This window comes from Cynocephalus volans, chromosome 10 (assembly GCF_027409185.1).
Source record: "Cynocephalus volans isolate mCynVol1 chromosome 10, mCynVol1.pri, whole genome shotgun sequence".
Taxonomy (NCBI): Eukaryota; Metazoa; Chordata; class Mammalia; order Dermoptera; family Cynocephalidae; genus Cynocephalus; species Cynocephalus volans.
The window spans coordinates 31305872-31319032 of record NC_084469.1 but is presented as its reverse complement, the minus strand read 5'-3'; the positions used below and the strand labels follow the sequence as shown (position 1 = coordinate 31319032).

At 40.7% G+C, this 13161-nt stretch overlaps 1 protein-coding gene across 1 annotated transcript in view; it reads left to right on the top strand.

Annotated features, from left to right (window-relative positions):
- ZZEF1 (zinc finger ZZ-type and EF-hand domain containing 1) overlaps positions 1–13161 on the top strand; it is a 107375-nt gene that overhangs the window by 44678 nt on the left and 49536 nt on the right. The window contains exons 18-26 of the mRNA XM_063109531.1: positions 214–328; positions 4331–4490; positions 5457–5578; positions 5679–5801; positions 6652–6818; positions 6900–6981; positions 7792–7993; positions 8999–9147; positions 11033–11273. Coding sequence (XP_062965601.1) covers positions 214–328; positions 4331–4490; positions 5457–5578; positions 5679–5801; positions 6652–6818; positions 6900–6981; positions 7792–7993; positions 8999–9147; positions 11033–11273 — 1361 coding nt within the window. The remainder of the gene's footprint in view (positions 1–213; positions 329–4330; positions 4491–5456; positions 5579–5678; positions 5802–6651; positions 6819–6899; positions 6982–7791; positions 7994–8998; positions 9148–11032; positions 11274–13161) is intronic.

The window sequence follows — 13161 nt, the reverse complement described above, 5'->3', positions numbered from 1 at the left end:
GTTAATGAGTCTGTGCTTATGGAAGGGCATGTGGGCAGACAGTGTCACAGTCCCAGCTGGGACCGTAGCTTGTCTTCCTGACCCAAACTCCTCTCATCTAGAGAACAGATACTGAAATCTTTCCGGGTTCTTTTTTGGAAGCTTTTAAGATAGTAAGCATTATACTACACAATTCCAGAAACCAGGTGTCATGACTAGTTTGTGTCCTTTCAGTGATAAGGATCCAGGCGGCCTTCTACTTTTACCTGAGAAAAGCGACCTGGCCGACATGAACATGAGTGAAGTCCTGGTGGTCATGAACACTCTTCTCTCTGTGGCTGCTCGAGAGGTATCTTATGGCTGCCTGCCTATTTCCTTTGCCTCACACTTTTAGGAGCAAATGATATGGCAGTCACTGTGGCTTCCCCTTTAGCCCTCACTTAACAGTGTGAATGTACTTTGTTACTTGACTATTACAGATGAGCACACAGGTTTCCCAGCCAGCTCCTGCAAACAAGTGAGGGGACGCTCACGTGTCCCTTGGTAGTCAAGCAATAAAAACACTGGCGTGCTTGTTAAGGCTTCCTGTGAAAGAAGAGAAATGGATTTGTACCAAGTGCTCTTGTACTATCAGTTGATGAGCCCAGCACATTTATACTTTCATGGTGTGAATTTTGTGGAAAACTGCTTTGACTTTTTTTAAAAAAATTAAGATTACTTAGCAAATTCACAGTGAAAGAAAAAAACCCCAGCCTGAGCGCAAAAGAAACACACCAGGAGACAGGGACTCAACCAAAGTGTATTAGGCAGGCAAAATGAACAAGCGGGCTACCCTCTCAGAAGTGGGAGCAGCAGCCGGGAGAGTCGGGCTGGGCCTTTTATATCCAGTTAGGCTGAGCTGGACTGTTCCTATTGGCTAAGAAGGAAGGGAAAGGGAGCAAGCAGGGTTAAAGCTGAGTTGGGATTTTTCTATAGGTGGAGAAATTTGCACGCGCGGGAAGGGGATGTGGTGGTGAGGAAGAAGGGGGAAGGTTGTTTTTTTTGTGTGATTCTCAGAAAACCTTGTTCTAGGGACCTGAAACTCTCCACAGACGTTTTGGGTGTTCCTCCAGTCGGCCACTGCCATCTTAGACATCGGCTAAAACATAATTGCCTAACACACAGACTAATCAAATCTGTAAATATATTCTCTTTTTCCTGTGCTAATGATATTTTAAATTTTTCGCTTTATTTATTTTTTAGCATGAAGGATTTTGTTTCTCAAAATGTAGTCCATGCTCCAGCTGGATCAGAATCACTGGAATATTTGATAAAAAATGTGGATTTCTAGGTCCTACCCCAAGCTATTGATTTAGAATCTGTAGGGATAGGGCTTAAGAATCTGCGTTTTTACCAAGCACCCCAAGAGATTCTGAAGTGATAGAATGCCTGTTCTGGGGGACAGAGAGCTACCTCTTCAGACTAGATATGGGAACCAGAGAGTTAGAGGAGATTTTATGGTGGGACAGTCCAAACACACCCTTGAAGTATTTAATGACATCATGGACTTCACGATAACTTATCTTGTACCTTGTGGCTGAACTTAGTGTCTTTAAATGTTATACATTTTTGTTATGCATTTTTTCAAGTTGCTGTTAGAGCCATGATTTCATTCATTCCCAGCTGCCTGGAGTGAAAGGCCAGTCAGCAATTATTCTCCCAATTCACTTACAGAGACCTTAGAGAGCTTGCAGTCTGACTAGGTTATCATTTACCAAGGTCACACTGAGGCTGACCACTATTTAGACCTGGTATTACTTTAAATCTGGGTTTGGGATTTCATTATGATGCCTATATTCTTTAAGGTAACATTGACTTATAAGCCTTAACTTTATTTTTGATCAATGCTTTGTTTTCTGCTGTCACATTAATTTTCTTTTATTTACTTTCTGCTTTCTGTCTTATTTCCAGACTCTTCTGCCCATCTCTGAGTCTTCCTTAAAATCTCACTTTGAGATTTTACTGCTCATCAATATTTGCTTTCTGCCCCATTTAGCCACAGCTCATTCTAATCTCTGTCCTTATTTCTGTCACTTCCCACACCTTCCCTTTCTCCTGTAGTTCATTTAAATTCTACCTGTCTGAGAATCCTTATCTGAGCTCTTGCCCTCACCAGTCTTATTTTTACAGTCACATCATTAGTGCCATTGGGCAGACAACTTCAGCGTTCTTACCTGGTTTTCATAGGTTTAATCTGCTTTCTCTGTGAGGAGCTGGTAGGTGCTGGAGCCAGGACTGAAACCTGGGCTATTCAACTCTGAGTCTTGTCCTCTTTCCACTAGGTCAGACTTACTGTAAGATGTATGTGGAGAAATGAGATAGCATTTGTCCACAAGAATTTCCCATAACTGTTTACCATTTGGAGACCAAATGTTTGTTCTTTCTTCCATTTCATTTACCTGTAATACAAAGGAAGTTATAAATGGCATTGAATTTCCTAGGCCAGAGATCACTGAAGCCATTAGCTTATTTCCCTGAATTATCTTTCAGTAAAAAGCACTTATGGTTATACTAAAAAGGTAGAGTTAGATTAGGAAAAAAATTTAAGGGTGATCAGAAATGTACCTAGTCTGAAATTTTTCTCATGAGTTTATTAATTCAACAAATATCCACTGAGTGCCTGTTGTGTGCAAGGTCCTGGGCTATAGTGACAAAGGAGCACAGTGTTGAGGAGCAGACAAACATGTAATCAAACAGTTCTAACAATGCAGCAGGGGCTCTCAGAGAAGTGAGCACAGGGTCCTGTGGGATGTAGAAGAGCATACCTCGCCCTGTCTGGTAGCATTGGGAGTGGGGCTGGGGAAAGGCTTTTTGAAGGTGGTGCTGGAGTTCAGCGTGAAGCCATGAATAGGGTTTAACCAAGGAAAGAAGAGGAAGGAGACGCATTCCAGGTGGAGAGAGCAGCCTGTGCAAAAGTCCAATGATGAGATGGGAGGAGCAGGTATTTGAAGAGGAGAATGATAATGGATTGACTTTGAACATGCCAAGTTTATGGTCTGGTAGGACTTGAGGTGATGAGATCGGGTTGCTCACTCAAGAGATGATTCAGTGCTGGAGATTTTGCAATCAGTAACAAGCAGGTGATAGTTGAAGTTATGACTGTAGATGGCATTGCATCATCCGTGGGCATCCTGAGGAACATCCACGGAGAACGGGGCAGCCAGGAGAATAGGAAGGAATGGCAGGAGGAAATTCAGGGGAGACAGAAGCTGAGCGAGGAGAGGGTTTCAAGAGGGACAGTGGTCAGCAAGGCCTCTAAGGTTAAGTGGAGAGGCTTTGCTTTCTAGGTGGTAGCTGATGCCTTTGGGGAGTGTTGTCAGCAGAAGCAGCAGGATGGGAGGAGGGGAAGAGCAAAACCAGAGCAGGAGTAGGCGAGTTTTTAAAATGAGATACACAGACAAAAGAGTAAGTGTGGACAGACAGCTTAAAGAAACAACTGTGTGCTTTAAGGACTGAGACATTACCAGTGTAATGTCCAGTCCCTTCCAACCTCCCATGGCTCACCTACTGCCTTCCTCGCTAGACATCACCGCCATTCTGGTTTGTGCTTGTCATTTCCTTGTTTTTCTTTCTACTTAGCCCTGCACAGCATGTTTGTTTTGCCTAGTTTTGACCTTTAATGGAATCATATTGTATACAATCTTCTGTGGCTTGTGTTTTTCACTCAACAGTGTTTTTGAGATTCACTCATGTTGATGTATGCGCTGTCATTTGTTTTTACTGGTGTACAATATTCCCTTTATGAACATGTCACAATTTATTTATCCAATTTATTTTACTTTATAGGGTAGGTGGGTTGGTCCCAGTTTGGGGCAATTAATTCCACAACAGTGCTGATGTGCACAGACCTCATGGTTCTTATGTGCAAGAGTTTATCTCTAGAGGTCAGGTAACCTTTCAAAGAAATTCCTGAGAACAAAGATGATGGTTAGAGAACCATAGAAGGATGAAGAATTGTATTTTTAAGGTGGGAGAGATTTGAAACAAGGCTCAGGAGAAGGTGCCAGAGAGAGAAGAGATCTGAGGATGTGAAAGCAGAGGTAACAGTGGGGTAAGGCTGCAGCAGCAGAAGGAGATGTCATGTGTAGTAAACACCACTTGTAAAGGTTCTGAAAAGCTGGTGGACAGGAGAGGATTTCTCATAGTACCTTTTTTTTGGGGGGGGTCACTTCTGGGTTGAATGCTCTTTCATGACTATGCTGCATATCCATAGTAATTTCATGTCAGTAATAGCTGCTCCCTTAGAGAATGCCCTTGGCTGTGAGCTGCGACTGGCCTTGTGAACACTTTCTCTTTTTCTTTTTCCATATAGTGTGAGCTGTTGATGCTCAATGGGGCTCAAGCGGAGGTTGGCTCTGTGCTCTTCTCCCTGTTCTGGTCTGTCCAAGGCAGCCTGCTCTCTTGGTGCTACTTGCAACTGAAGAGCACAGATTCTGGAGCCAAAGATCTTGCTGTGGACCTTATTGAGAAATGTGAGTTTCAGTACACAATCAATGAAAACAGATAGGTGTTTGGGTTTTGATGCTGTGTGTTTATTCTCTTTATTAACTCATGCATTGAGTGTGCATATGGTTTTCTTTATGTTATTACAATTCAGATCTTTGGGTTGTTTTTTGTCTTCTTAAAATAGAATTCTATAGCATGTCTTTTTGCCCTAAGTTTCCTTTCTGAGTGTGGAAGTATGCTTAACTATTTTTATTAGCTTATTTCCCAGCCTAAATATTGCCTCAGCAATCACACTACACACTCTTAGATGATATCTCACTCTTCAGGAATATCATCCCTGTTTTAACCAAGTCATCCAAAAAAGAAAGTTTTTTTTTTTGTGGCTGGCCAGTGTAGGGCTCTGAACCCTTGCCCTTGGTGTTATAACACAGTGCTCTAACCAACTGAGCCAACCAGCCAGCCTCAAAAAAAGTCTTGAACTTTTAAAATCTGAGATGTATGAGCACTGCTATGACCTTTGCTGACTACTGAGAATACTCAAATTTATGTTCAGTAAACCCACAGGAAATGATATGAGACGTAGCAGATCCTGAGAAATTGTATGTGGAAAATTCAGTTCTGTCAAACTGGTCTCAGCAGCTGTGACAAAAATGCTTACAGTATACGTCTTGCCACCTAGAGTGTGGCCCGTTGGATTGACACAATGAATGCATGGGCCTTTTGTAAACAGAAGGAGAAGGAGGCTGATGGCTGGGTCAGTCAGCCATATAACTTCCCTTATAAAAGTGGCATTTCCACTTCATCAAAGCATAGCAAAGGCAAAAAAAAATCACTTGCTTTAAAAGTAACTTTTTATCTAATGCTCTTGTGTTCTTTCTGTTGTGGAATCCTCTCCACAGCTTCTGTGGCCCTCTCCACCTTTGCCCCTTGGTGATAACTAAGCAAATGATGTTTCTACCATATGAAATATTATTTTCTTTATGTTTTGATAGATGTGGGACAATTTCTGGCAAGCATGAGAGTGATTTTGGAATCCCTTTTGTCGCAGTATAGTGGAAAAACCATAGTAGAAAAATTATGTAATTCGGTGTTTTCAATGGCAGCTCGTCAGCTGGTAAGAAAAAGTGGCAGCTATGAGTGGAGGGGGGTTAGTGATCTGCACCCCCAGGCAGACTCTGAGGTGGACTCTAAGTGCTTCATTCATCTTCCTTTAGGTCATCTTCTTGCTGGACTTCTGCACTTTAGACATTTCTCACTGCACACTCTTGAGAGAGTTCAGTACCCTAACAGAATTGTTGCAGCAGCTCTGCAGTGACCCTGAAGGAGGACCGAATAAGGTACTCAAGTAGGCACTTGAATCTGCTTTGTGTCCTCTCCTAGGAGTGATGCGACCATGTGTAATGAAACATACCACTGACTTCAGACCTACACCAATAAATTGCCTCTAGAAGACCACCTTGATTTTATCAGTGGTGTTGCCAGCAAGGATAAATGCCAGTCAAAGTTGATTTGATATGGTCAGAATTAGACAGGAAATACAGAGGAAGTTGTGTATAGATTAAACTCATCATTTTACAGCATATAACATTATGTAAAAACCATGTAAGTGAATGAACAGATTGGAGTCTAGAAGAAAAAATGTATGTTGAAAGGCAAATAAGAAGGTTTGGCATTTTTAAAATTTTCTCTCTTAATTTTATAGTACACAAAGTTTTGTCACTATCTTGTTTGAGTTTCAGATCAACCGTGTGGCAGTAGGAAGGGCATATATATTTAATAGGCAAAAAAGCAAAGAATCAAAAAAAAAAGGAAAGAAAAGGGAGGAAGAGAGAATGGGCCCAAGGTCTCATGTAGGAATGTGAGTTCTTCAAACTCTTAATTCAGTGCTTTTTCTACTGAAAATTCATGCTAGTAATTAGTGAAAAATAGTTCTGTCATGTTAAAAGTTAGAAGCTGATCACAGAGTTCTTATAGTATAATAAAGGCACACGTCTACTCTGCTGAATGATAGATGTGTGTTGATCCGTCTGTGTAGGTGGCACGTCAGGTGTGTCTTTTGGCCTGTGTGACGGGTTGAGTAGGGCTGTGAAAGCCCATCTGCTGGCCATTGACAGAGAAACAGTCTCCTGTGTGTGGCTGGGGCACAGTGATGAAAATCTTTTTTTCCTGACTCATTTGTTTGCATAGCTGGATGTGGAGACCTGGCAACAAGAGCAGCCTGTGGTGTTACATACATGGACTAAGGAATCTGCCCACAACTATGAAAATAATTGCCATGAAGTGTCTGTCTTTGTTAGTCCAGGGGCAACCTATTTTGAGGTGGAATTTGATGAGAGGTGTGAGACTGAGAAAAGGTAAGCCTCACATCTTCTTTTCCCATGCAGTGATGGGTCAGAAATGAGAGAAGGAAGGTAATAGAGATTGTGCCTTCACAGGTATGATTATCTGGAATTTACTGATGCTAGAGGTGGGAAGACACGCTATGACATGAAAGTTGGCACTGATAAATGGCCCAAGGTGAGTGGCATTCCCAGAAAGAGTTGAAATACCTACTGCTATACCATTCTTTTGTCAGCGCTCAAGGGGCAATTGAGGTATAATCTTTGAAGGGAAGCGTTTATATTACCCTTTTGTAAAAGGAAGGGTTATGTTAGAGTTTGACAAACTGTAACGTGTCACCTTTTCTGTAAACAGACATTTTTTGGAGCATAGCTACACCCCCTTGTTTGTGTGTCATTTATAGTTGCTTTGGCACTACCGTGGCAGAATTGAGTAGTCTAAACAGAGACTGTGACTGCAAAATCTGAAATATTTACTATGTGGTTCTTCATAGGAAAAGTTTGCCAACCCCTGATTTATATCATGTTGTACAGAGTAAATGAGGAGCTGTCTTAGCAAGAAAGGGCTGGTTAGGTCCAGGAGGAGGGCCCAGACCATAGTTGTGAAATCTAGGAGTCCACCTCACAGTTAGATATGCTTGAGCTCCTGGTATGGAGGTTACATTCTACTTCAGACTGTCAGTTGTCTTGCCTGGGAACAAAGGAATGAGCAGGTGTGATCACTGGCTAAGTAGGTCACGGGCAGGTGGTCATTTAAGGTTTAGAAAGCTGAGCAGCAGCTTTCTGCCAATTCTGCTTCTTTGTGAGGTGCAGTTGTGAATTTTCTGTTTCAGTCACCCCTTTGTGCATTTTACCTTTAGTAGTTTTGGACTTGTGGAACTAGAGCCCACTTTTAAATTTAGGTGTTTTGAGTCACAAAGAACATGCTTATTACTGAAATGCTGCCTCCTCACATCTGTTTGGCCACATGACTTTTGTTTACCTCTAGAAAGTGACCTTTAAGGCTGGTCCTCGGCTACAATTCCTCTTCCACTCTGACAGCAGTAACAGTGAGTGGGGCTACAAGTTCACCGTCACTGCCTATGGCCTGCCTGATGCTGCCATGTCTTGGGGGTTGGATTTACAACTCCTTATCTCCAGACTGATGGGACGCCTTGCTTCCCAGTGCATGGCACTCAAGTCTGTACATCGTAAGTCCGCATCCCCGTTCCTTCCCTTCTTATTACAAGTGTGTTGATGCGCGAGGTGTCTGTCTTTTGTAGGTCATCTCCACGTAATGGCAGAGCAAGGTATTGATAATGTTCCCTCCTAGCTTCCTTTAAACCAAACCAGAATAAAATGTCCACCTGACACTATTGTCATGAAGTTTCTTGACCGAGACTTTGGAACACATCACAAAAGGTGCTGTGGATCCCCCCGTCTTTGGAGGACGTGTGGGGGAGGGAGCTGTTTATTAGAAGCATTGTCATCATTTTTTTGTAAGTAGATTTAGGTATACTCCGACCAGAAGGTAGAAATATGGAATAAATTAATTGTGTATCCTTTAAATATGTGAATATTTATGTAAATATATGTAGATAATATGAATGTAGATTTTGTCCTAAAGTGACTCAGTTATTAAATTCTTCCAAGAAATAAGAATTATAGAGCAAAACTTTGTAGTGTATTTTATTTCTATATCATTTCTTGAGTTTTTTCAATTGTAAAAGTAAAATATCATAGAAAAATTATATAATGGAGAAAAACCAAAGAAAAGTAGAATCATCCTACCCAGCGATAATTTTTAGTTAGCATTTTTATTTATTTTCATCTAATCTTTTTTCTATGCCTGTTTATAAACACATTTATAGTTTTTATTATTTTTTATAATATTAAGTTTGCAAATTGTGAATTTTTCCCATAATTAAATATTCCTTAGTGACCTCCTGTTATATCCTACAGGTAGTTCACATTCTGTTTTCAGCTTACTGAACAGATTAGTCATTTCAAAGGTACCTTGTAACTGAAGTTGTCCCACAGAACAGTATTTCAGGACTTATGGGTTTAGGTTAATCTGTGATATGAGTTTACAGAATTACATTCTGGTAAATGTGGGTGAATTTCCTCTAAGTTTTAATAATGTCCAAGTTTTTTTTTTAACCTTTTCTTTGTCAATAAAGGAAAAAATAGAACTCTCATAAGCCTTCTCTTTGCAGAGTTAGGAAGTAACATGGCCGTACCTCAGGCAAAAATGGCATTAGTTCTAAACTCCCCCTTGTGGAAACCTGTCTTCAGACATCAGATTTGTCCGGAGTTGGAATTAGAAGCAAGCTGGCCCACTCACCCACAGCAGGATAGTAAGGAGGTATTTACTCATCTGTTATCTTTTTATTTGGAGTGGAAGCTGTTTGCTTATATTTATTACTTTAAGTTGTAAACAGTTGTGTTTATATCTTATCACCCCATTAAATGGTTAGCTCCTTGAGGGCAGAAACTGCCCCTTGTTCATTTGTTATCCCCACTGCATACCACAGCGACCGGTATGAAATGGGTGTTCAAAGTATTGAATGAATGACTCTTCAGTGAAATATAGTAGGTGCTCAGTGAATCTCTCTTGGTGGAGTGCTCAAACAATCAAGTTGATTCTACTTCTAGTGCCTGCTGAGTCAAACCTGAGAGTAAATCATTTGTGCTATACTGTTGTTCTCTGTAGAACTGTAGCACATTATTTAGATGTATAATATTTTAAAAACTAAACAAGTTTGCCCTCTATCTCTATTTTTATCTCTCCTTCTCTCCATTTCTCTTCTACTTCTCTGCCCCCCTGTTTCCCTCCACCTGCCCCCCCAATTATTCAGTAGTTAATTGCTGAATCCAGTGGCTCTTCCTCAGCTTCTCTGTTCAATTTGGCTCCTTCAGACTCTTTCTCCTTTTGGTTCCATGATAGTTCACTGTCTTCTCTTGCATCTAACTGCTCCATCTGTCTCCTTTATTGACCTTTCTTGTTCCTCCTTCTCTAAGCGTAGGCTTTATTCAGGCTTCCTTCCGTTTCCTGCATCCCACCAAGACTTCATCCTCTCTACTGTATTCTGTTGTCACATCTGTGGGAATAATTCCTAAATATCAGGTTCCAGGTCTGGTTCTTGTCCCAGGCTCCAGTTACATATCTCTGTCTTCCTGTTAGGTATTTCTTTTTTTTTTTTTTTAAGTTGACCGGTAAGGGGATCTTAACCCTTGACTTGGTGTTGTCAGCACCACACTCACCCAGTGAACTAACCGGCCATCCCTATATGGGATCCGAACCCATGGCCTTGGTGTTATCAGCACCGCACTCTCCCGAGTGAGCCACGGGCCGGCCCTTCCTGTTAGGTATTCTGTCTCAAAGTTCTGACTCCCCTTAACTCAGAAGTATAAAACCAAAATGTCCCTGCACTGCTCATTCTGTTATTGTCATTGTTGTTTCCCCAGGCCTCAAGCCACTGCTCCCTAGCCTCCCCTCTCTCCCAACCCTGTTCTCACCCTTCCTGTCCAGTCAGCTGCAAGCCCTATGGATTCTTTCTTTTGACATTCATCTCTGTCCTCTCCTCTGTCTCCATCTTTATGCAGGCTCTCATTTTGCACCTGCCTTGTTACATTGGTACCTACCAAGTTCGTTTTTTTAATCACTGCATTATCTTGTCATTCTACTGCTAAGCACCATTAATGGCTCCCCATTGCCCACAGGGTGAAGTCTAATCCTCAGTGTGACAGTCAAGGCTCTCTACAGTCTCCTTTCACCTTAACTATCTGACTCTAGTTCCCACCACTCCCCAGCTGAGACTTCAGGCCAGGTCAGTCTCCCCACTGACTCTTTACTTCTGCTAATGGTTATGTTCCTCAACGCTAAACCTCCCCATCCTTCAGGGTCCTGCCCAAAGTCCATGTCCTCCAGGAGGCTTTTCTTAATTACTTTAACCTGCCAGGAACTCTCTCCTTTGAATTCTCAGCACTGGGTGTCCCTTCTAGGCATTTAGCACTTGATAGTCTTTTGCTTTATGATAGTACTAGATTTAATGCTTTTAGTGTTTTATTTATGTTTTCCTTTTTGTAACCCATGTATCTGTCTGGTCTCCCTAAAATAGATTTAAACTTCCTGAGAGTATGCACTGTGTTTTATACTTCTGCATTGGCCTAGTAGGTGCTCACTAAATTCTATTTTTTGAATGAATGTGTTAAACGTGATGGGTTTTTTTCTTTTTTAATGTTCCCAGGTTAAGAACATCCCTGATGATCCCTGCCGCCATTTTCTTCTTGATTTTGCCCAGTCAGAGCCTGCTCAGAACTTCTGTGGGCCATACTCAGAACTTTTCAAAGGATTCATACAGGCATGTAGAAAACAGGCCCTAAAGACAGATATAGTTGCTGGTTCCACTATTGATCAAGCTGTGAACGCCACCTTTGCTGCTCTGGTGTATCGCACTCCAGATTTATATGAGAAGCTGCAAAAATATGGTAACTTATATTACAGGGAATATTTTTGATCTGAAGGCTAATTGCTAAGTTTTAGGAAAGTCTATCTTAAGTGAAAATTTTAAAATATTTAAAAATATAAACACATTTCTACAGCTGTGAACTTCATCTTGTTAGTCCTCCTTTGCCAATCAAAAGATTCATGGTCAATTTATAATTAGCAGATTGTAATGTGTGGCAAGTAGCTTTGAGTTTCAGAATTGGCAGATAATTTATCTTTATCCAGAATTCTCATGAAAAATGCCAAGAAATATAATAGGAAGAAGCCTTACCTTGGGTCATAGTCCCAGCTCAAAAACTCAGAAGTTGTGCAGCTTCAGGTTAATCAATCTTTGTGTACCTCAGTTTCCTTATCTGTAAAATCGGTTTAGCATCGATTGTCTCTAACATTTTAAGAAATTCCGATTAAAACTGCAGATGGTTAAGTTATTGAATGTACAAATAACCAAGGAGGAAAATGTAGGTATTACCTGTTATCTTTAGACTTGCAGCTTTTTTGTAGCATTATCTCTGCTAGGCTTCTTTTGTTGATAGCTTACTTCTCGTTATTTCTTTTCCTCATGTCCCTAGGGATACCATCTCTGTACTTATTGTGTACATAGCCTGCAACCTTACAGGACCCAGGCTGGAGGGAGAGTCTCTCTCTCCACTCATTCTCATTCAGGCAAAAAGCATTTCAAACCCTATCTAACGATGAGGCCTTGATTTTCCCAAGCACTTTGTCAGGGTCTGTGTTCTTTCCACAGTGCAGATGAAAGCAAGAAGAGATGCTTCCTTGCATTAGAGTAGGTAATTTGACTAGTGCTCATGTTATTATTATTATTAATATTATTGCCATTATGACCTGTATTGCTCAGTCCTTTGGATCTCACATTACAGAGTTTATTTTCTAATTGCTAAGACATCTCCATTACTCCCTCAAATCTTAATATATCCTTTAAAAAGCTGCTCAAATAAAACTACATTAAAACATGAGTGATTTATGGAAATAAATGTCATACAGACAAGTATATCTCTGCTGAGGGATTGGGTGAGTGGGGGGCACAGTAACCTGTATGGTTTTGGGAAAAAAACAAGTCAGTATATATTTTTGTAATCAAATCATAGTAAGAAAGCTGGACAATCTTTGTTACTTGAGGGAATTTTCATTAGAGGGATAAAAGACTTGTGGGTTAAAAGCTGAGAAACATAAGCCTTCCTGCTGGGGAAAAGGTCAAACCATGGTTAGGTACCACATACCTGTTTGTAGTAGAGAGACACACAGTCAAATGTGGCAACTAGAAGTATCTTGCTGTATGCAGGTTGTTTCTAGAATGCTTGCCATCATTGATGTGAAGGAGGCACAGCTTGTCTCATTTCTTTCTGTCACTTCCTTTACAGTATAGATATATCTAAGGACTATTCATGAGTTCTTTAAGAATGAGTTACATTGAAAATGGTCTCTGTCTAGCTAATTTACTCATCTTTGTCTAAAAATTGGTTACCCTTTTGGGTTAGAAATGTAGTGGAGGAGTTTTTCAACTAGAATGTAAGCTGCATGAGGTCAGGTTTTTCTCAGCATTGTAGTCTTGGTGCCTGGTTTAGAGCCCAGCACATTCTAGGGTTTCAGAAAATATTTACTGCATTATATGTTGATGCAACAGAGAGTTTCACACTGTTCTAGTATATTATATTTTGGTTTGTGGATGAAGAGAAGGGGCAGGTCATAGGTCTTTCTTTTAAAAAATTATTTTTTGTTATTTTTCTAGTTATAAAAATAATACCCCTTCATGTAGAAACTTACAAAGGCTTAAAATAATTATCAACTACAATCTCACCACTTAGCACCTCTGTTAACATTTTTCTATATATGTACCTGGCTTTTTATTTA